The sequence below is a fragment of the Aulonocara stuartgranti genome (assembly GCF_965226115.1).
Source record: "Aulonocara stuartgranti genome assembly, chromosome: 23".
Lineage (NCBI taxonomy): Eukaryota > Metazoa > Chordata > Actinopteri > Cichliformes > Cichlidae > Aulonocara > Aulonocara stuartgranti.
The window spans coordinates 6,755,567-6,779,961 of record NC_138958.1 but is presented as its reverse complement, the minus strand read 5'-3'; the positions used below and the strand labels follow the sequence as shown (position 1 = coordinate 6,779,961).

General features: G+C 40.6%; 1 protein-coding gene across 1 annotated transcript in view; it reads left to right on the top strand.

The window, feature by feature from the left end:
- Positions 1-24,196, top strand: part of LOC309700267 (importin-13-like) — a 29,251-nt gene extending 5,055 nt beyond the window's left edge. The window contains exons 3-23 of the mRNA XM_082523735.1: positions 3,592-3,717; positions 3,811-4,167; positions 4,689-4,942; positions 7,931-8,071; positions 10,118-10,259; positions 10,784-10,950; positions 11,246-11,366; positions 11,714-11,861; positions 11,986-12,167; positions 12,433-12,459; positions 12,694-12,828; positions 14,360-14,512; positions 14,902-14,982; positions 15,061-15,198; positions 16,738-16,834; positions 18,866-18,918; positions 20,458-20,524; positions 20,667-20,725; positions 20,895-20,984; positions 21,129-21,310; positions 22,315-24,196. Of these exons, the coding sequence (XP_082379861.1) occupies positions 3,592-3,717; positions 3,811-4,167; positions 4,689-4,942; positions 7,931-8,071; positions 10,118-10,259; positions 10,784-10,950; positions 11,246-11,366; positions 11,714-11,861; positions 11,986-12,167; positions 12,433-12,459; positions 12,694-12,828; positions 14,360-14,512; positions 14,902-14,982; positions 15,061-15,198; positions 16,738-16,834; positions 18,866-18,918; positions 20,458-20,524; positions 20,667-20,725; positions 20,895-20,984; positions 21,129-21,310; positions 22,315-22,411 (2,817 nt within the window). The 3' untranslated portion in view covers positions 22,412-24,196. The remainder of the gene's footprint in view (positions 1-3,591; positions 3,718-3,810; positions 4,168-4,688; positions 4,943-7,930; positions 8,072-10,117; positions 10,260-10,783; positions 10,951-11,245; positions 11,367-11,713; positions 11,862-11,985; positions 12,168-12,432; positions 12,460-12,693; positions 12,829-14,359; positions 14,513-14,901; positions 14,983-15,060; positions 15,199-16,737; positions 16,835-18,865; positions 18,919-20,457; positions 20,525-20,666; positions 20,726-20,894; positions 20,985-21,128; positions 21,311-22,314) is intronic.
- The last annotated feature ends 199 nt before the right edge of the window (positions 24,197-24,395 follow it).

Below are 24,395 nucleotides of genomic sequence, written 5' to 3'. Positions count from 1 at the left end.
AACTAACGTCAGCTCTAAATATCAGATAGATGCATTTCTATAGTAAATAAATATTATTATCCTCAATTCAGTATCTAAACCTCAGCAGTCCTCTGAAACTTTTCAGGAAAATAAATGGTTTATGGAACAAGGGACTGCATATGGAGACATTTGGTACAAGAGATTTTTTTAGTGTTCATGTGACTGAGATATAATCACTCTTGGCAACATAGTATTCTTAATTTCTATCTTGGCTGTATGCTGTCAACAGCCACCCGCGCACACAAACTATTGTTCTTTGTTCCCTCATTAATCATCATTCGTCTGCATGTCTCTGACTCTCGCAGTGTTATCATGGGTCAGTGATGTGATCATGCCTTCTGCATACACAACCGTAGCTGTTACAGTGACACTTGTGGACAGATGGCTTGAAAATACACTGAACCTGACCTGCTGTGTGTGAACACAGTGTGCAAAGATATTTCCAAAGTATGTGTGTGGGGGGTTCCTGCTTTTATGCCTTAAAAGCATGCTGGGGAAGAGAGATTTCTTTAGTAAAAAAATAAAAATAAAAAGACTGCCTTTATTTTAGATCTGCCTGTCTCCATTAGTCCAAATCTGCTGCTATGCACGTTTTGTTATTTTAATAAGATCATTTTTAATTTGTAATGGCTCTCACCTCCTGGATTTGCTTCATATTTGGTATTTAGTAAATTATAGGTGAAGTATTATAGCTATTTGTTTTGGTCGTGAGGATTCAGCTAGATAGTGAATCTGTCTGATGGAGGCATGTTGGGTTTTTTTTTTTTTTGTTTTGTTTTTTACCTACACGCCCTTTCCCTTCCTACAGTGGTGAGGAGGCTAATGACCTTTGACAGTGTCTGCCAAGAGCTCGGCTTCCTCAGCTGAAGCCAGGTGGTGCAGGCATTTTGCGACCATCTGTAGATACAACTACCTCTATCAACTGCAAGTAAAATTGAGGGCCAGTGTTTTTAAGGATGTGGGTTTTCTTCTTTTCTTCTTGTTTTAAGAACCAGTTAACAGTAGACAATACAGTTGTTTGAGATTTTTGAGATGTCTCGTGTGATTTATAGGAAAAGACAAGCAGTGGTTCTTTGTCAACAGATTAAAGGAGCAAACTGAGCAGACTGTTTAGCATGGTGTGCTTTGATAATAAACCTCGGAAGGACAGAGCAGCTCAGACACAGCGCTGTTCAGGATTAAATAAGGAGAAGTCTGCGATCACACAGTGGAGTTAAAAGCTGCTGTTTATGACTCGAATTACATCAATGGCACAGTGGAACTGACTAAACCGTTTTTTATACACCCAATCTTTTTATGTTTGATCTATGTCTTAATTGGTATATGAGTTAAAGCTGGACCTGAATATTCATCTATTCAGATTTGCATTAACATTTTCCTCTTGGATGAGCAGTTCGCTCTCAGTTATGTATACCCTAGTAACTTCATAGATCTTGTTGTATTATAACTTTAACTAATAGCTGTCCCTGGTACCAGGCTCCTTGCACTCTTGCTTCTGTTAACTTTATTGAAGAGTAGTGTGTTTTCAGTTTTACCTAAATCCAGTAGTTTTGGGCAAATTCGCACATAAATATTTGTGTTGATTGTGAGATTTGTGAAGTCAGACACTTTTCTCTAGTAAAGCAAACTGCAATCCTCCCCTGAATTATCATATTTTATTCAGATAATGAGCACAGAGAAGCAGAGCTACTCCTAGATGGGTCTGTTGCTAGTGTTTGTATACGATCATGTGAGAAGGACAACAAGGTGCTGAGTGAAATGATTACACTCAGTGCTAATCATCAATAAAATGAGATTTAAATGGTTTAAAAAAACAGAACATCATTAGAAGAAAGCTGGTCAGTTATTTGTGGCATCTCGCAAATAACTGAGATGCCACAAATAACTGAGTATATGGGAAACATTGCCTATTTTCCATATATGCTTCCCAGGTAATGTTTCCAGGAAAATACTGCCGATAGGTCTATATACATCACAAATGGATGGATTAGCTGATCTATATTAATATTGAAATTATTTTTCCTCTCTCTAAAAATGATAAATGTCCTAAAAATCCAGTTATAGTTGGGGCCAAATTGCAAAGATCCTGCCAAATCACAGCACAACATTCATTTTTCATACATTTTGCCATGGAGATTTTTCTACATCAGTGGTTCTCATATTTTCTAGCATGCTACACTTGAAGTGAAACATAGTTCACACCCCTCAATTTATAAGTTGTTAACAGTAATGCAGGTTGAATTATAGTTAAAGGTTAGCACAAAAGCAGCAGTAAACCGTTGTCCTTATTTTCCCTACAATTTATCAGGCTTAGTTTCTCTCCATGTGTCAACAGTCCTCAATCGTGGTATATGTGGTTTAAAAAAAAAGAGGTTTCATAGCCTGTTATCACTTATGTTTCTCTGAAACTGAAGATAGATGTTAAGTATGAGCTAAGAATAAGTAAAGGCCCCTTACCATACATATGGCTCCTATAGCTCTTGCTATAGCATCTGTACAGCTATGTACAGATGCTACCTGACTGTGCAAACAGTCAGCTCATTAACAGCCAGCAGCCGTGTTCAGAGTAGTATAGTGAGTAGAGACAGATAATTGCAGTGGAGGATGACAGACATTTAGAGAACATCACCTGAAACTCTGCCTCTAGTCAGTATTGACTTTGTATTGATAGTCTTTTTTCAGCTTTAGTTGTATTGTTGTCCTTTGTAACCTGTCATGTTTTTTTGCTGTATTGTTAAACCTTCCCTTTTCTACAACATTATATTTTGGGGTAAAATGTAAATCCTAGAAGAAATGTGAGGAACAGAGGCATGGGAAGAAACCAGATGGACAGTTAAGGCTCGAGGAAGAGAAATAGAGAGATGAACTGTCAGAGAGAAAAGAGGAGAGCATGACTGGTGGTGGAGGAAGTGATGTGAGCAGGCTTCAGGGGTAAAAGACAAGGATCAAAAGCTCACTGAATAGATTTTTTTTGCTTCCCTGAGACACTATGTGCTGGCAGCCAGCTGTTTCAGTTCAGTGAGCATGTATGTGTGCTAGTGCGCTTGTGTGCGAGACAGAGAGGAGGAAATAAAAAGGCATTTTTTGCAGAGTAGTGCCTCCGTATTTTGTCTAGCATTGTCAGGATTAGAGGTGTCTGTTTAATTAACACTGCATTTTATTTTCTTGTATTGCCCTCTCTCACACTCATCCCTTATCTTTTTTTTTTCTTTGGCTCTCTCTGCACTCAAGTACTCGAATTACTCAGAGCTACATTTCACAGAGTCCTGTTTTCAGGTCATTGCTTTCTCAACTCTTCAGATTTTGGAGGTAACCTGTCTATTTGGTGTTTATGTGTTGCCAAGTGAGAAAAGATTCTCATTTCTCAAGGCATCAAGGCCTTTCCAGCATATAAGCGCTCAAAGGAATGCATCTATTCGCAGCAGGTCTGTTTGCGGACACCCACTGTTGTGACTGTGGAGTGTAGTTGCAAACATTTCTCACAAGAAAGTTGTTCAGATCCTTCATGGTTCAAGACTGTATGGATTGGTTTCACTGTTTAGTATTATTCTTCTCTTTTCTTTTTCATAGGCACTCCACCAGTTGTACTATGACCCTAATATAGAAAACAAGAATCTGGCCCAGAAATGGCTAATGCAGGCTCAGGTCTCGCCTCAGGCCTGGCAGTTTTGCTGGGCCCTCCTGAGCCCAGAAAAGGTACATGGTACACAGACTCTCACAAAGACACACATAGATAGAAGAAACTAAGATATTTTCTGTAATTTGCATCCATCTTTTCTTCGTTCACAGGTTCCAGAGATCCAGTACTTTGGCGCTAGTGCACTTCACACCAAGATCTCTCGGTACTGGTCAGATATCCCCACAGACCAGTATGAGTCTCTGAAGAGCCAGCTGTTCTCCCAGATTGCCTGCTTCTCCTCTGGCTCCAAGATGGTGCTCACAAGGCTGTGTGTGGCATTGGCCTCTCTGGCACTCAATACCATGCCTGAGGCCTGGCCTGGCGCAGTGGCAGAGATGGTGCGAGTGTTTCAGGAGGACGGGGGAGGAGTGGACGGACGGGCACGCTGCCTTGCATTGCTAGAGCTGCTCACTGTCCTGCCTGAGGAGTTCCAGACCAGCCGTCTGCCCCAGTACCGGAAAGGACAGGTATCTCTCCAGGCACCCCTTTCTCCTATCTTTGCATCCACTGCAGGTTTCCCTATATTAAATATTTTTTTAAATTTTTAACTCTTTTACTCTGTCCATGCATCTTCAGAGTGTTAATAGTGCTTTATAAGATTTTTTTTGTTGTGGAAATGTGGAAAATTTAAAAAACTTAAACGGCTCACATGCCAGTAGCGACTTCTTGTAGTATTTTATGCAGCCCATGTATTCAACCAGAGTTCATTTTATGCTATGATATGACAACACAAGACTAAGAAAGCTTTAACATTTTTTGCATTTTAGCTACCTCACATTTCTTTCTTTCTTTTATTAAATGTTTTTGAACAACAGTTCTTTCTTTTGACTGGATTTTTTAACTACAGAGATGTTTGTGAGAAAACAATGGTTTATATTCCAAAAAGTATGGTATCCAAGTATTTTATTGCCACCAAAATAAAAGAGACAAATACTAGACCTAAACAAAGCTTTAGCAGTATTAACCCTTTTTATCATTCTCACTCTAGGTTCGGGGAGCCCTGGGACGGGAGTGGGGGTCAGTGTGTCCCTTACTGCAACAACTACTGCGGCGGACAGACAGCCCGGGAGCCGTGAAAGCTCGCGTGCTACGTTGCCTGTCATCGTGGGTGCTGCTAGATGTGCCCCTCAGCGAGAGTGAAGGCCTGGTGCACGACTGCTTTAGTGCCCTGCCCGACCCAGAGCTCTTCGACACAGCAGTAGAGGCAATAGTCAATGCCATCTCGCAACCCGACTCCCAAAGGTGTGTACAAATGTTTGTAAATGTGCATTTATGTTTACCCATTAAAATGGGATTATAACTATAAGACGACATGATAACTATACTGCTACACAAAAGGTTGTGAGGAACTGGTGAAAATACACTGGAGACAAAATGAAAACAGTGAAAGAGAGAGATGAAAAAATCAGTAGCTTAGGGCTGAGAGCAGACAGGGTGGGCACTGGAAGGGCACAAGGGAGGGATGGAAAGAAAGAAGGAAGGAAGGAGGGAGGGATTGATACAGGGCAATCTGACAGCCAGGGGGAGGAGAGCGGCATTTCTCGGTTGGCTGGCGTTGCTATGGTTACAGAGCTGGGGAGAGATGTCATCATGCCCCGGTTGATTCAGACATAGCAGGCACCCATTACCCCTCCCCTTAGAGACAGAAATCTAGAGGGAGGGGGCGATGGGGCGATGCAAAGAGAAGAAAGGATGCTAAGAGACAGGGGAGGGCAAGGGAAGGTGTGAGATGTGTGGAAGGATAAAAGGCTTCATCCTCCATACCTCTGCACGGCTGCACAGACAGAGGGTTGGACCTGTGAAGTTACTGTTGACAATTTGTTTTAAACAACCTGACATTATTCCTAGCAGATGGTAGGAGGACAATTAATGGCAGTGGAGTTACAGGTAGAACATCTTCAGTCTCAACATGACACACACAGCATAAAATAAGTATTTCCAGGCTCCTAGAATAGACTGTTACAAATGTTATCCTTCTGATTTCTTCTGATTTCCTTTTTTTCAGTTATGTTTTTGTTTTTTCTTTTTTTAATGTCATGGTTGTCAGCTCCTCCCAGAAGTCATGTCTTATTAGAAGCGTCTCCTGAGACACATGTGGCCGCTGGTTTTGTTGGTCCATTGTTTAATCATAAGGTTAAAGTAACTCCATAAAATAGTATCTGTTCATTAATGAATGAAAGACAAGGAAACGAATAAAATCTGTTTTTCCATTATCCCTTAAAATACTGTCAAAGCCCACATTTTTTTCCATCCTTCACAATCGCTTTTTTAATTCTATTTTATCGCTTCTCTCACTCTACCTCTGATTCTTTGTGCTCTTCCTTTCCCCTTTCTCATCTCTCTCATCAGCACTAAGCCCTCCTCCCTGTCTCTTGTTCTCTCTTTCTGTTTAAACACATTACAGTCAACTCATTTAGGGGGATGCTATTGGTCCAGCTGCATCCTGTTGCCAGGCAACCCATTTCCCCTGTCTCAGAGTGTTGCAGTAATTGCAGAGGGGATCAGAGGTGGGGAGAGGGGTGGGGGGGGAGCTGGAATGAGAGGGAGAGAATGAAGGCGGAGTCAAGAAAGGCAGAAAGTGTATAACATCATGGTAGGAGCTAAAGAGAAGAGGAGATAACTATAAGCGAGCGGAGAGGAGATTGCAGCAGGCTGTCTCAGAGGAATCTCCAGAATGTCATCTCAAGTAAAGGAAGTGGGGAAATGCATACAAATTCATTCTTCCCTTTTAATCACATGACATGCACACCAAGCCTTCCTTTTCTGAGCTAAAAGTGCATGACCTGCATTTGCAAAGCACCTTATTAAAAATGAATGATCTTCTGAGTGCATTAGTGCAGTCTACCGGTCACATGTACACACACGCGTGCTCGCACAGTCAGTTAGGTTAAGTGCAGTTCTCAGTGCAACTCATAGCATTACTTAGACAGCTGAACACAGGATCTAGGCCAATAGATGTACAGGTATGAGATTATTAGATGGAGGCCATATTCATACACATGTGCTTCACAACAGGGTGGATCTCACTCAAGAAAAGGCTGAGTCAGCATGGGCAGCTTAATAGAGGGCTGGACTTCATACAGGACCATAGAACCATCTGCTTGACTCATAAAAGGGTCCTAAAGAAATTAAAATAATAAATCCTTTCTATGACCGCAGCAAGGGATACATTTAACGTGCAACACAGGAGGTACATTGCAAGGGGGGTCGGGTGGGTCTGGACACTTTTCCTGTGGCTGCTGTTAAATTACCACTGAGAAATATTTAATTAGTCAACATAGACAGGAAATCCATGTAGCTATCACAATTTAAAGATGACTTTTTTTTGCGTATGTCAAATAGATGTTTTTTGTTATTGTTGTTTTTTTAAAGATTAAAAAAACATTACTGGCAGATACTGATAATGGAAATAATAGTCAGTTGTGGCCTTAGTGTGCTCTAATCTAACCTACAGTTGATTAGGTTGAAATATTTGTTGTTGTTTTTTTATAATTTTGTGTGCTTTTCCAAATGCCGGTATAGTCCCACAACCTTGCTCTGTCATTGATAAATATTCATCGACCTGGACCAACCTCCGTATTGACTTTCTCGTAAAAGATGAAGCACAGGCTGCATGCCACAAAAACCCAGTGGGACACACGTAATATGGTTTACATGTATAGCATTCACTCATGCACATAATCTTCTAGTTGACATTCAGGAGCCCTTCATCTCCAAATGTCACTCTTTTTCTTGCTGTCATTAAAGACGACAGGAGAACTGATGTTGTATGATGTCGTCACATGAGCAGCTGTGAGGGGAGCGTGTGGTGCCGTGTGTCACGTCATACGTGTCTTTTAGCCAGAGTGAGGGAATTATAAATGGCTGAGACAGCAGGAAGAGGACAGAATCAAATTTGACAGCAGTGAAGCTGTGAGAAGAAGCTCTGAATAGATTTTCTGGTGGGATTTTTACGGTGGGTGTGCTAGATCAGAGGTTGGACTAACTTGGACTGAGATTTGATTTGAAATAAACACTTGTCTTGGAAAGGAGCAATAAATACATCAACCTAGCTGTGAGCAGTGTGAGTCAGGTTGATATACACCAGTTGAGAGTCCCTAGCCTTGCATCCTGTGTTTTATCTGCTGTATTAAAAAAAAAAAAAAAAAAAATCATTTTTATTAAACTTTGCAGTTTCATAAATACTGATTGTAGATGTTCTTTGTATTCGTTTGTGTTTATGGGTTGCAGATATGTGAACACTTTGTTGAAACTGGTCCCTCAAGTGCTGGCACTCCAGGAGCAGCTCAGAGAGGCTGTTCAGAATGGAGACATGGAAACCTGCCACGGTATCTGCCGGATCGCCGTCACATTGGGAGAAAACCACTCCAGGTGTGTGTTTATTATAGCACAAACACTTAAAAATAAAGTGATCTTGGTCAGTATTGTTGCTATTAATATTTCAAGAAATTACTTGCCCTTGAAATTTTGAAAGTGGCACTACCTTAACCTACCTTCTTAGGTTACAGGAAATACGAGTTATTTAGTTATTTTTTGAAGTGGTCTTTACCTTTTTGTGTTTCCACACATAAAGGTAAGCATGGTTTTGGGGGAAGGGACTTCTGAGTGGCCATGAAAAAAATCTTAAAAAGCACTTTTTGTTAGTTCAATTTAGATAAGACAAACAACACAAACGGTATTTAAAAGTGAATCTAGATTTTAAAAAAAAAAAAACAACAACAAAAAAACCCCCTCTAATATTAATATAGAGTCCAGAGCAGCATTGGAATTGAAAAAGTGAGAAGAAGCAGGCTGTGGTGGTTAAGCAGCCTAGAAAGTGAATGAAGAGCAGAAGAGGTATTATACAAAGCACTGAATTGGAGAACTGCTTTTTATTTTCTGATTGGTTACTGCGCATATTCTAACACAGCCAACCCCAACACGGTCATCCTGGAAGGTGCAGCTTGCAGAATTTTCAGAGCCAAAGACCAGGCTTCATCTTCATTCTTTATATACAGGCCTCATCCTATCCTCAGTGGCTGCTTTGTGTGTCTGATTCGGTGCTGTCACGCAGACGTGCATCTCTGACAAAGACAGGGAACAGAAAAGAAAGATGGAGACAGCTGAGACATAACCTCATCACTTTTCTTTCTTTCTTTTTTTAAAATAAATTCCTGGGTGTGAAAACAGCTTCTACAACAATAGCAGACTAATTTCCATTTTCATGGGTCTTCAGTGCAGCAGAGTTGCACGAAAACAATGCTTTTTCAAAGTCTTTACAAAGTTATTGAGAAAAAAACTTCCTCCTACTTTGGAGTTGGGATGGGTACCGGTATCCGGTGCCATTATGGCAAGTGTAGTAGGCGGGCCCTTTTAGAGCAGAGCTACAGATTAAAAATGCCCAAGGTGAAGGGTCAAAGTCTGGCTGTACTTCACAGCAAAAGATGCAAACTCAGCAGCCTGCAACAAGTGCTTTAAGGTGATACTGTGCAAAGGAGGTGACTCCTCGAATCTGATGAAACACCTGGTGACTTATAGCATTTTGTTAAAAGCCGAGAAATGCGCCATATTTGATAGCTTGCTGCGAGACCTCACATCGTGCACATCTACTGCGCATGGGTTGCCTGTGACCCGGAGTTAGCAACATCCCCCAAAAACCCAAAGAGGAGAGTCCTGGCCCCTAGCCCTGCCAGTGCAGCAGAAATGATGATGGATGATGATGCAGCAGCAGCCGTTCTTCTCTGCGTGAGTAGCTTAATGTTGTTCGTGTGTAATTTACGTTGAGTAGGCTAACCACGTTATTACATTAATGCACATAAGGTGAACTAGCAAACACCGTCGTAGTTACATGCGGCTGTCTTCTTGTTTGATGGCAGATACTCCCTTCACCCTGGCCAAAAAGGCTAAAATGACCAAAGAAAAAGTGGAAAACAGTTAAACATGAGAGGTTTTTGGACGAAGTTTGTGTTTTTTCCATTGATTAAGCACTGCTTCCAGCCAAGAGTGATGCCATAAATCCCCTATAGCGGCAGAAAAGGCTAACATTGTTATCTTTTTACAAAAAAACAGCTGAACATGAGGTTTTTGGACCAATTTTGTGTTTTCCATTCTTTAAGCACCGGTTCGAGCACCGTTTAAGCACCGGCACCGTTTCAAAAGTACCGGTTTGGTACTGGTACAGATAAAACCTAAACGATACCCATCCCTACTTTGGAGGGGAATAAACCCCAAATTAAATCTTGGTTTTTACTGAGCTCAGTTTGTATGAAATAAATCATGCTTTAAACTGTCTTTACACTGTCAGCGTTTTATGTGTTGTTTAAAGAGAGGAGTAGTCTAGTTTAAATGTGTACTAACTTCACTGTGCACTTGCCAAATCACACCTTTCTTCTATCTCTTTCTTTTTCCCTTTACACTTGTCTCTCCCACTCTCTCCAGGACTCTGTTGGAGCAGGTGGATCACTGGCAGAGCTTCTTGGCTTTAGTCAACATGATCATGTTTTGTACAGGCATCCCCGGCCACTACCCAGTCAATGAGACAACGAGCTCCCTCACACTCACCTTTTGGTACACGTTACAAGTGAGTGATGTTCAAATCAGATCTGTACCTCAAGGTTAGATTCTTACAGTATATAAAATGTGTTTATGGGTAATCCCAGTAAGTCTAGATGTTTCTGCTAGTCATGTCTTTACTGGGCATTCAAAACCATCCCTTCCATTAAGTTTTGCTACCTCTTCCATAGTATCACAAAGCTTGCAATTCACTTTTAACAGACTTCATGAGAACATGAGTCATTCTGCACTTCATATTGCACAAATAAACTCTTCTTCGGGCTGTCATAGGTCTTTGTCTTCATTTTTTAAATTATTAATTGCAGCTCTGAAATCATTGGGGTTTGTCTTCTATATTATCTGTTTCATGGTTGGTTTCTATTTGCAGAGCTTGGGTAATTGTGTTATTATTGTAAAATCTAAACTATTAACCAAAATCAGTTCTTGTTTTTTTGTGAACTTTGTGTGAGTCAGATAGATACCTTGGAAGTATTTCAGTCATTTTATGTAAAAGACCATCGATTTGATTCTTCTTTATCTCTTTCTTCTCAGGATGAGATCATGTCATTTGAGTCAGACAAACAGGCCGTATATCTGCAGGTCTACAGGCCAGTGTATTTCCAGCTGGTGGATGTCCTGCTGCACAAAGCCCAGTTCCCCTCTGATCAGGAGTATGCATCCTGGTCCTCAGATGAAAAAGAGCAGTTCCGAATCTACAGGTGTGTTTGTTTGCTTTTGTGTTTGCGCATTTGTATGCATGGATATGACTCAGTCTATTGTACAAGCCCGTTTGTGCCACTGCTGTTGTGTGCAAGTGTTTCGGTGATGGTCTAAGAGTTTCAGAAATTACTCACTGACAGGATGATTGGTCAACAAATGAGCATGTATTCCTCTAATAGACTCTCACTGAACTGACAGCTGAGAGGGCAAAACCTGTCTTGTAAACAGATCAATGGATAAGGTTTCTAGAGTCCGTGCCCCTAAAATGTCTGTCTGTGCACGTTTGTCCTTCAGAGTGGATATCTCAGACACACTCATGTATGTGTATGAAATGCTGGGATCTGAGCTGCTGAGTAACCTGTATGACAAACTGGGAAGATTGTTGACTAATGCAGAGCAGCCTACATCATGGCAGGTGGGTGAGACATAGACACATAAACAAGCAAAGAAGTAATCTAAGCTATTTTCAGTTTCTTTCAGTGTTGCAAAAGAGCCTGGACTGAAAATGTGTCATGGCAGATATAATTCTTTTTTGAGGCTAGCACCTGTAGACTTATATAACCTAAATAGACGTAAAAGCGAAATGTGTAATCACAAAAACAAAAAACATTTTGATTTCAGTTTTGAATTATTTTTTCTTTCCAATGTTTTATTTATTTATCACTTCTTCTTCTTTTAATCCATTCCTTAAGCTATTATAATTGCGTCACCTTTCTTATTTTGTACACAAATACATTGATACGCTTCTTCTTCCTCCTTCAGCACACAGAAGCTTTGCTGTATGGCTTCCAGTCCATAGCAGAGACGATAGATGTGAATTACTCTGACGTTATCCCAGGCTTGATAGGTCTCATCCCCAGAATCAACATCAACAACGTCCAGTTAGCAGACACAGTGATGTTCACAATAGGTAAGACAATAAAGATAATAAAATGAATATCAAATGTAAATAATGGTAATTCATGTGACTAGACAGTTGTGGTGCATACAGAAAAAACACACAAATAGTTTGTTGATCTGTATCTGAATTCTAGGTGCTCTCGCTGAATGGTTGGCAGACCACCCAGTGATGCTTAGCAGTGTCCTTCCCTTGGTGCTACAAGCTTTAGGAAACCCAGACCTTTCTGTGTCTTCAGTGTCAACCCTCAAGAAAATCTGTAGGGAGTGCAAATATGACCTACCCCAATATGCGACAAACATAGTCGCTGTCTCACAGGTGTGTGGATATTATACGCTTGTGTACTTTCTTCCAAATTGTTCCAGGATTTAAGAAGTTGATAATCTAACTGCTTCCTTCTTCGTTTTTGGAAGCTAAGGTGTTGCAGATTTTTGTAATGTTCTTGTTTTCCAGAAATAAGTACACTTTGAACTGACTTCAGTTGGATTATTTTGGATTACTTTTTTATTGCTATTTTGAGATGTTTTTGTTGAGCTCTCAAAATCATACAGCCTTCTTTCTCTCTCTCTTTTTTTCCATCAAGGAGGTGCTTATCAAGCAGATACACAAGGTCAGTATTTACCGTGTCACGTTCAGTCTCTGTTTCTGTCTCTGTCCTGGCACTCAGTTTAGAAGTGACAATTAAATGAGAAAAGCTGTGAAAGGATTATGTGACATGTTTGCAGCCTGTTGTCTGAAGATTATGTGTTGTGCAACAATCTGTTAGCTATGTCTGTATAGATCTTTGTGATGATTTAAAGCTTGCTTAAACTAAAGCTAAACCTACGATTCCTTCCTCTTGCAGACAAGTCAGTGTATGTGGCTCATGCAGGCTCTTGGCTTTCTGCTCTCTGCTCTCCCCGTGGAAGACATCTTAAGAAACCTTCACTCTCTCATAACCCCCTACATTCAGCAACTGGAGAAACTAGCAGATGAGACGGTACGTATACAAACCAACGTGAAACGGCACACACAAACAGAGCGCAGGCACAGTTGGATTCTGGCCAATAGGAACAGGCCTTGTGTCTGTGTGGTGTCACTGCAGTGGAACATATCTCTGCGGGACCAGATTGGATTTGACCCTGCACCATGGGCTAGTGACTCACATGGAAGTAGCAAAGACACCCTTTCTCTTACTCATGGAAACATCCACAGGATAAAAGCAGAGTTGGGAAAATAAAATTGCCTACACCAATGTACTTACAGTAGGTCATGCTTGTGAGCAAACAGTCAGGCAAAAGAAAATTCATGACTCTGTTTAAATGTTACATCCAATAAACTGTCATACTGGATAGTACAAATATAGAGCTGTTCCTATCTAAAAATAGTCTGATATTTACTGTTTGTGGAACAGAACAGGTTTTCTCCTGATCGCTTGTTTTTGTGTGTGGTATTGTTTGTTTTTATCAGTACAGACCCTGGATGGGCTGAATAGAGATGTCAGTTTAGATGAAGCTTTTCATTTCTGTGTCTGTCTCTGGCCCTGTCTCACCTCCCATCCTTCACAAAATATGCACACACAGTCAAACCATGTCTTACCCATCCTCGTTTCCTCCCCCTCTTATTGTTTTCTGTCTTGCTTTTTGATGTATCGGCATTACATCAGACTAGGAAATCAGGTGGTGTCTGGTGCCGGACAAATAGTGGCACCTAGTGGGGAGACCTTCGGGTTGCATTACGTCAGGGGTGAATGACCATGACATGTGATGGGGGAATAAATAACTGATGGAGGCACTTGGGGGCTGTTGAGAAGCATTTGTCCATGAACTGTAGTTCAGCTGCAGTTGTTGCAGGATTAGCATGGGACTGTCAATGGATTTGAAGGAGACATAAAAGATGTGGCTCTTAGAGGGTGTGGCAACTACATGTTTGTTCTCTTTGTTGCAATTTGGTTGTTACATCTCCACCAAAAATGGCAATTATTAACCACTGCCTGTGAAACTCCTACTAATGTTTTTACCTGTGATGGTGTGTTTGTGCTAAGTGTGTTTGCATGGGTGGGTGTGATGATGCCTTTAAGAAAAGTGGTATGACAACAAGACAAAAAAAAATATTAATTATTTTTTTCACTTGAAATTGTAATTGAAAATATGATAATTTAACAGTTTAATTGTAAAGATATAAATATGAAAGAACAAATTTAACCTAACCGTAACATTGAGTTTATTATTACTGAATAAATTATTTAGTGTCAAATTTCATTTATTGTTTTTATTTACACTTCACTTCTTACCGCCTTGAATTGTTGATACCTTTGAATCATTCTTAAAACTGTTTCTTCTGTTCGCAATTGTAATTGTGCCAACATGTCTTAGTTTTCAAGATTTGTTTGTGTCTTAAATAATTAAGCAGTTATAGATTTCAAGGCTGACACTAATGCTCTTAGTCAGTCTGGGTCCCGGCATTAGGTTGTAAATGAGCAAATTTCCAATTAGAAGTAATCTGTTTCTCTTTTTTCGTTGTTCCTTCAGCCTAATCCTTCTAATAAGTTAGCAATCATCCACATCCTGGGGCTGCTGTCCAACCTATTCACTACGCTCGACATTAGCAAGCAGGATGACGAGTCAGCGGACGGCTCAGCACCACCTGTCAAAACAGCCCCACCTCCACCAGGACCAAACCCGGTCAGTCACAGCACACAGTCATCACTTTAATTAGAAGTGTTGCGTGAATGAACAGTTTCTATGGCTGTCGTCAATGAGCTGAATCTGTATTTGTCAGATTTGAGCTAATATAAACACAGAGAGTGTACCATTTTACAGATTTATAGCATGATACACTCTAGTTAAGTAGACATGGAAAGCAGTGAGATGCATAGCCCTTGCAGCCGTTTGACTTTAATTCTGTACAACCCAACCCCGTGCTGTCTCCGTCACTGAACACATCAGGATGTCACTGAATAAACTCATGACTGGGGATTTATACTTCTATTTATAACAATAACAATCATAGCCGCACTATATGGACTCACAGATGTCAGCAGATTATGGTTAATGATGTCTGTGTGTTTCAGGTCGTGGTTGTTTTGCAACAAGTTTTTGCTCTCATACAGACGGTACTCAGCAAGTGGCTCAACGACTCACAGGTTGTAGAGGTGAGTTGTTAAGATGTGCAATGCATGCCTTTATATTTTGTCTATATTTTATGTAGCTAATCCTGTAATATCCCTCAGGCAGTGTGTGCCATCTTTGAGAAGTCAGTGAAAACTCTCCTTCATGACTTTGCTCCCATGGTTTCTCAGCTAAGTGAGATGCTTGGGCAGATGTACAGTACCATTCCGCAGGCTTCAGCCCTTGACCTCACCCGACAGGTACACACACATTTTGGTCAGAGATTTAGACATATATGAGTATCTTTTCATTTGCTTTTAAAGCTCTAATGCTTTGTTAAAAGTGGTAGTGTAGGAGTTACAGAGCTATGTGCCAGCAAGTCCAAGGTTAATGAGAATGCTAAATAACATTGTAAGTCATGATCCAGAGTTTTGGTATTTATTCATCACCAGACTTTCTAGTAGGATTTATGTTGCCACATAACTGAAACATGTTTTTATTACTGATTACATTTTCCTTCAGGAGGTTAAGCAAGAACACTATGAACCTATTAAAAGCAGTTACTGACAGTTTAGTGCTATTTATAATGTCAAATAAATGTGTTAGGTTTTTACTCCACAGAAAAAGGTCTGGTGTATTTATTTACAGATGGTATTTAGTCCGATTTTTTTATTATTTGCAGCTTCACAGCATATGTTTTAAGTTAAAGTTTGTAGCCTAAGCAGGAAGGTTTCTGCAGAAGAAACCTAATTTTTCTTTTTTCTTCCTTTTTTTTTTTTTTTTGTCCGTTTCTTTTAAAACTCAAATGCAAGTCCAGTTGAACGTGTGAATGTCTACTTACTAAACAAGTGTCAATTATGCCAATTTCCACAGATAAGAAAAATCCAGAAATACTGGAGGAATTAAAAGTAATAATACAAAGCTTGTTTTTTATCTCTCCACTGGGTAACAGTAAAGAAAGAAAATAGAAGAATATGTGCTTGCCTTCTAAAATGAATCTAAAAAAAATCCCTCCAGTCCCCAGCCACTTTGTTCGGTACACCTGTTCAGCTGCTCATTAACACAAATATCTAATCAGCCATCATGTCAGCAGCTCAGTCAGTTTAAGCAAGTGGACATGATCAACATGACCTGCTGAAGTTCAAACTGAGCATCAGAATAAGGGGTAAAAAGCTGATCTAAGTGGCTTTGATTCTGGTGTGGACAAGCTGGTGCGAGTATTTCAAAAACTGCTGATCTACTGGGATTTTTGCCACACAACTGTCTCTGAGGTTTTCAGAGAATAGTCCAAATGCCTTGTTGATGCCTCAGGTCAGATGGGAATTGCTGGACTGCTTCAAGCTGATAGCAAGGCAACTCAAATTACCACTTGTTACAAGCAAGGTCTGAAGAACATCTCTGAAAGCAGAACACATTGAACCTTGAAGCAGATGAGCGTTTGCAGCAGCAGGTCACACCAGGCATCACTCCTGTCGGCAAAGAATGAGAAACTGAACATAAAATTTATAAAACAGTCTCACAAAAATGTCATGAATATGAACCAAAATCTCTGAGGAATGTTTCCAGCACCTTGTTTAATCTATGCCACAATTAATTAAAGCAGTTCTGACAGGAAAAGGGGGCCGAGCTCAATACTAGTGAAGCCTACCTAATAAAGTGTCTGGTAGTCAGTAATTATCTGGTTAGTTTGTTGCCTGTTTAAAGTCCTTTCTTCATACTGCAGCCTGTTTTCCTTTGAGTAACCCAGTTTTTTATGTGTAAGTAAAAATAGTTTTTAATGTGAGGCCCTGCTGTTTCAGATGGTGCATATCTTTGCCAGTGAGACAGACCACTTCCCACCCATCAAGGCTCTGTTTGAGCTGGTTACTTCGGTAACACTGTCCATCTTCCAGCAAGGTAGGGGGTCCTGCAGGGGCGGGAGTGTCAGTAATATAAACGGTTTCTGTTAAAATCAGGTAGGTTTTTTTCTGAAAAAGACAGAAAAGCTGCACATTATTTGGCTCTAATTTAATAGTTAGTTAATCTTTCCTTTACATTCTGCAGAGGTAGACCTTTAAATCGTGGACGTATAATTTTCACAACATATTGTGATTTATTTTGGGGTTTTTTTTGTCAGGCACCAAAAAAAAAAAAAAATTGCCTGAATGTGCACATGCTCCTTTTTTGAGTACATGTTTCTAGTCGTATTTGATTTGACAGTTTTTGATTTGGTTTAGCAGAGGTGGTTTTATTTCATGTCCATTGATGCTTCCTGCTAAGAATACTTGTGCAACATAGTAGATTTTGCTAACAGGTCAGCCTGGGAGCATAAAAAAGAAAACAACAAAAAAGGTTACAGGTCATCGGACTCCACAGTCGACCTTTAGACATTCACTCTAATTACTCAATAATGTGAGCGGAGTTGTCCGTCTGCTTGGTGTGTTGACAGAGAGTCATAAAAGCAGACCTTTTTTTCCACTTATGATTCAAGTCATTTTCAGATTATTGCTATCTGCTACTATCTTGTAACAGTTGAGATGTTGTCATGATTCTGTTCAATAGGGGAATTTATTTATTACATTTATTTGTCTTTTACATTTACAAACCAATGTAAGTATTTCATTGAGGAAAAGTTTCCTCATATGCGTAACCCGGGGGCTAGAGTGATTATTAAATATTTGACATAAATGGACATCTTCGAGTCGATATCTCCTCTTTCATTAAACATGGCTTTGAGTATTGTTGCCAAGTCTGTCTGATACTCCCCTTCCCTTTGTGTTGTCCCCTTTTCTTCTCCCCCTTTTCCTGTTTTGACTGATTAAGTAATGGCTGCCTCTCCTCCCTCCTCTAAACTCTTGTTTTCTGAGCAGGTGTCCTGCAGTAGTATTAGTACTGGATACAGTCACAGCAAAAAGACTAGCTTTTTTCAGTTGACATATAACATAGCAGGGAGGGCTTGCTCCATACGACTGCAACCACTGTTGTCCAAGAATTAGTCAGGCTCACTATCACAACCCTTTTGAATAATCCTGAATTGTCTCGGAAGTGTTCCTGTGTGGTAGTGGGCTGGAGGAGGGTATCGAGCAGGAAACTTTGTTTGGAGTCTGGGAACAGCCAAAGCTGGGCGCTCACTACATCTGTTTTCTTTTATCCAGAAAAAAGAAAAAGTTGGAGTCCTTCCAACGTCAACCTTTCGCTATTGGATTGATCCCGAAAGTCAAAAATTTCAATGTGGATTCTTCCGCTTTTACAAGAGATGTGTGTTTAACTCTGCATCATATGTTTTCAGAGCCTTGTAGTCTGTGTCCAGCATAAAGGGAGGTCGTGATAAGTGAAGCTGTCCTTAATGTTAAATGTGATTCCTATTGATGCTGTGGGCTCTCATTTGAACCAATGGGGATGTTATTGACTAGTGCTGAATGGACCCTTTACAGTAACCTTCACCTCTGAGGTGCTCGTTTAAATGAGAGGAAATGCTTTGCTTGCTATTTGATGGTGTTGATGTCGGCGGCGCCTCATGAGGAGGAGATAAAAGAGGGTTCATTCTGGTTTGGTGCCTTTTTTTTTCTCCTTGTTTTTTCCTCCTCCAAGCTGTAACAGTAACAGAGGTGCCTCCTGGGTTCCCACTCCAAACACACTTTTGTTCTTTTAGGTTTGTTCTTTTTCTCTCGTTACTTCTTTCCGTTTCTCTCTCCAAACAGACCCATGTCTTTGTCTTCTGCCTGTGTTTTGTTTTTGGTTGGTCTCTTCTTCCAAGACTCTGCCAAAGCTTCATATGCCCCTCCCCCCCTTCTCCCCTTCGTTCCTTACTCACGTGTGAATTATTTCAATGAAATATTTTTGAGTTCTCTTTTATTTCCACATGACTGTTGAATCTATTAAGTTGCTGTTTGTATATTATTCTTATTCTCTTATGATTTCTTAAGTTTCATCTTTATTATATTTTAGGACCCAGGGATCATCCTGATATTGTTGATTCATTTATGCAACTCCAAGCTCAGGTGTGTTTTTGGTTTCTTATTTCATTCACTTTGGGTTTCTCTCTCTTTCTCTTTTTCTAGTTCCGACCTGTTTCTCTGTCCTCTTCTCTCTCTATATAAATATACCCTTTTCTGTTCTTTGTTACATAGGCAAGGCAGTGGAATGTAACACACGAGGGGAATGTTTGAAAACGGGACGTTTGTCTCTCCTCAAACGCTTTTGATTCTAACAGTCTCCTCACCACAAAAACATAGCGCTGTACTCATGTAGAGTTTTTATTTGCCCTGTAGAAATGAGCTTTATCTGTGCAGTGTGCCCAGTACAGTAAGGAAAAACAACCAAAATCCTTATTTTGTAAGTTCAGGTTATATTCAGGTAATCAGCTAATAAAACATTTTTTATGGCCTCTTGCAAAAATGCAGGATTTTCTCTTCTCACTGCCAAGTTACCATCATCACATAACCAGTCTTGTTTCAGTAAGATAACAGGGCATTTTTAAAATGACCCTGGGTTTTTTGGAAGGGTTTTATACCCTCTGATGTCTTAAATTCTCATGACACATGCCATGTAAACCCTTAACCAGTTACTACTTTATAACAAAAGATCAAGAGGACTTGTTTGAAGTCATTTTGCAATAAAATCCACCACCTGACACACTTAAATCGTATTATGTCTTTAACCATTTTCCCTAAAGTCAACACCAGGGTAGATTTCCTCATCTGGAAAAAATAAATCCACAAACTCAGAACCTCAGAGGAAATATTTTAGTTGATGCGGCGCTCATGGGAAGGATGATGCAACAGTATGAGTATCAGCATTGTGGTCTCAGGTGACTGATTAGTCTCTGAGCTGAGTCCTCCTCTGAAGTCATTCCAGCCCAGAGCCAATCAAAGCCCAAATGAATTAATATTCAACTAATATTAATCAGTTCAGACAAATTGGCTGATGGCTCTCCCGTTTTATATTTTTGTCTTTCGTCTTCATTCTTCTTCCTTGGTTTTCTATCTTTGGATAGATCTGACCTTCATCTCTCCCTTTCCCTTTCCCTCTCTCCCTCTCTCCTCTCCTCCATCCTGAATGAGTTCATTATTATGAGATGAGTTGTCTTTCTCTTTATCTGCACATGTTAATTACTTACACACTTCTGTTGCATATTCAATCCAGTCAACCAAAAACAAGGAATGTAATGTTTGGAATACAATTGAGTTCAAGAAACGAGCCCAAAACCACCATTGCTTTTAGTTTGACTTAAGTTTTCAAATGATTTCAAAGTTTGATTTTGTGCAATTTGTTTGTTACACCTGCCGACTTCTGCATTGGAGGATCTCTGTATGAGTTTGCATATAGTTCTTCCTAAACAGACGGAGAGAGAGTATTGCAGCCTGGTAGGCAGATCTGGCTCCTTGCCCGTGTTGCTGTCAGATCTGACTACCAGGCTTAGCGGGTATTGTTGATACCAGAAATTTGAAGGATCTTATGCAGTGGAATGTGGTGAAGCAGTACCGATTGGGTCGGGCCGACAAAAACATACTCTGTTTAATTCCTTTATCTGCTTTTAGGCCCTCAAACGGAAGCCCGATTTGTTCTTGTCGGAGAGCCTCGACGTGAAAGCAGTGTTCCACTGCGGTAAGTTTGCACATGATTTAGACAACCATACACACTGTTGTGTGTTTTGCTACAGTTTCTGTGAATGTGTGCTTGTCAGTACAAAGTACAAATTGTAAATGTTTGACACCAGCCTTCAGTAGTTTCTGTCTCCCACTTCTAGGAGTTCTGTCACTCAAATTTCCTGAGGCTCCGACTGTCAAGTCAACGTGCTTGTTCTTTGTAAGTACACACACACACACACACACACACACACACACACACACACACACACACACACACACACACACACACACACACACACACACACAGAGCTTAAACCATACGAGTGTGTTCAGAAGTGAGTCATTTGTCTTTAAATTTGACGATTCTCTCTGTGTTCCTGTCTTAGACTGAACTATTACCCCACTGCTCAGACGTGCCTCCATTAGCCAGAGTGGTGCAGGAGGACGGCAAGCTGTTGGTACAGGCCGTTCTGGAGGTGAGAAGCACCACATTCACACCACAGAAATGTTTCATCATTTCAGTGATCCTGCAGTTTGCTGTGTTATTACACTCCAAACTCTTCTTCCTCATTTACTGCGATTAAGTCCCTGATGTAATTTACCTCCTCTGCTCTCCCCAGGGCATTGGAGGTGGGGCGTCTCGGAGTCTGATGGACCAGTTTGCAGATGTGCTGTTTTGTCTGAACAAGCACTGCTTCTCTCTTCTCGCCGTGTGGTTGAAAGAGGCGCTGCAACCTCCAGGATTCCCATCATCACGGATCACAGCTGAGCAGAAAGATAACTTTTCACACCAGATACTCAGGTAACACCACTGGACACACACATCCATAATGTCATCCTTTTATTTGGTCTCACTGAGATTTAACATATGAAACAAATACAGAAACACACAGTAAAATCGAGGGAGTGTGAGACTCACATCATATGCGATAACACTTTAAGAACAAGTAACATCACATTGACCAAGAGGACTGTTCTGCATCACCACCGACTCTGACAGTTTCAGGTCCTTCTGTAGATTATTCCAGAAAAAAGAGGTGCCATACTTCAAATTTCAAGTAAAATTCAAATTTTTTTTGTCACATAACATATGCATACACAGTATGACATGAGGTGAAATGCTTATTGCTGTGCCATGCCCGACCATTAAATTACCATTACTTGAGGCATTGTCACATCTGTTGTTCATTTACTCTGGTCCTAATCTGTTGATGAGTTTGTAAACTTATAACGTGTTCACTGTGATAATTTGTCACTACAAACCACGCGAGACTGTTCAGTATGATCATTGGCTAGATATGTCTGGAGTGTGAGCAACAACAGTAAATACGGATGCTGTGTTCTGAACTGTTGGAGATTTAAGTTAAGTTCACAGTTGCTAGCCCGTACAGACCACAGCACGTATATTGGACCTTGTTACTTCCCAGAATACACGGCATACATGCGTTTTTTGCTCAAACTGGAAATTTACTCCTGGTAGTTTGTTCAGATTGAGGTCAAATCACATTCACACCATAAACGAACCACACAAAACTACCTCCTCCAAAGTGTCTCAGTGCGGTTGGTTTTGTCTGCACCCGAGCGCGATTACTGTGTCACAGCTACACAAAGGAACGGCACCAAGGGGGAAAACAAACCAGAGTTCTGCTCTAAGTTTGGAGACAAATGTTTGTAAAATATGAGACTTTACTGATTATGCTTTAAACACATGTTTGCACACAAAGAAGGAAGCAGCCCAAGGAGCAATTTACATATACTTTATAATTGTTTCTTTTCTGCCTTCTTTTCTTCTCTATTGTTAAACAGAGAGCGAGTGAACAAGAGGAGGGTGAAGGATATAGTGAAGGAGTTTACGCTACTGTGCAGAGGTCTCCATGGTACAGAGTACGCCGCTGAGTACTGAAACTCTACCCTTGAACTTTTACCTAACCATGACCTGTCTTCAGTGCAAAACAGCTGGATGCCACAACTACACAGTTCTCTTGAACCCCTTCAGCGAAGATATCATGAAATGATTGTAATGTAACCGAACCCGCTGCAGAACAAGACATGAAACCATTCCAGTGCAGACGTGCCATTGGATTAATGGACAAACATTAAATCCATGGCTCTAGAGAGGCCATGATTTCTTTTTTCTTTTTTTGTTATAACCTTGATTGTTTCTCTCGCCCACTTGCCTCTCTTCTCTTACTTAAAGGTCTTTTGTTAAGTCAAGCTTTGAGGAGAAGTGCTGCCACACATCTCCTTTTCTCTCTGTCTTGTTCTGCCTTTCTAGATCTTCCTGTGGTTCCTAGATTGTTTCCTGGTGATTAGCATCCATATGAAATGGTAGTGGTATCGTACGTAGCTACTTAACATTATTTTCAAAATGAATCAAATTAATTATATAAATGTATATGTATGCACATATATTAAGACAGTGGTTTTCAGTCCTGCTGCTGCTATAAAGAAAGGAGAAAAGGACCAATCTTAGGGGGAGAGGCGGGGGATTCTGCAGGAAGACTGACGTCGATATAATATTTAGTCCTACTCATGCCCCTTGTGATCTCTGCATTTGCCAAATTATCATGGATCTTTCATTTTTGTGTTTTGTTTTTAAATAAATGCCTTTTATGGGATTTATATGGAGACAGAAAGCTGAAGACCACATTAACTTGGTCAGTCTTGCCCTGCCCATTGTGTACAGGGCTGTACCTCATGTACATATGATTCCACCCAGTCATATTGCAGTCTCCTCAGGTTTGTAGATAGTGGGTAATGCAGTGGTCCCTTAGGTGAAGCAGGGCTGCCTACAGTAACAAAATGAAAGGAAAATAAATTGTAGTTGCTGGAAGAGAACGCGGCCCAAGATGTAAATGAAGAAGGGACTGCTGGGAGGGAATAATAATCCTGACGGTGGACTGCTTAGTCACTGTAATTGTGCAAAAATATTAATCAACTTGTGCATATTAACAGTTATTGCTGAACACTTATGTGTATTTGAGTGTATGCGTGTGTTCATACCTGTATGTATGAGAGGTTGTGCATGAATGTGTGCGCGTGTGTCTGCACAGATTATATCTTTTTCCACTTGTTTAGTGCACTTATATCAGACCTACAGTTCACATGCATAATTTCTGCCGGTTTTTTAAAGAAAGAGCCCAGTCATCCATTCGTATCTTCATACCACTCTTATTCAGCTTACTCTCTTCATTAAAACTGACCATGCACGGCCAAATATTTCACCTATGCTGCTCACCAGCAACCACACCCATCTATTAAACCTCCTTTTCATGTGGAAAATCATTGCTGAGATTCATCCGTCTTATCTGTTATTGACACCAACTACTGCTCTTAACGAACTGCTTGCAAACAAGCTACCCAGAATCCTTTTACCCACCTGGGTCACTGCCTTGGAGAGGACCGAGAAGGATTAGAGAGTTCAGTAACAAATTGCAAGACCGCTGAGAAAGTTTTTTTGAAACCGACATTCTGTGCTCATCTAATATGCCTGAGACATTATTGGTGAAGTGATGCGAGGGCTGTAAAATACACTGTCTAGTGAATCAGCAGGACCAGCTGACACCTAATAACACTCAGCATTTGAAATGTACTTTGTGGTCTCTGATAAAACTTTATCTCAGTCTAATCCTTCTGTCTTATCCGCGGTGCCTGCAGACATGTAGCATGTATGTGTTTTTGTGGGGAGGGGGTGGGTGGGGGCGAGGTAGGGTAGAGATGCGATTTGTGGAGTGAGATCCGAGGCATGAATCGGCTTTGGAGTGAGCTGTTCTGCTTCAGAGTCTGATATGAACTGTGACGTCGAACGCCGATCCTCTGTCGGTGTTTCGCTCTTACTCTGAGGCGAGGAAATGAACAATGTTTGTCACAGTTTAAAGAACGACTTG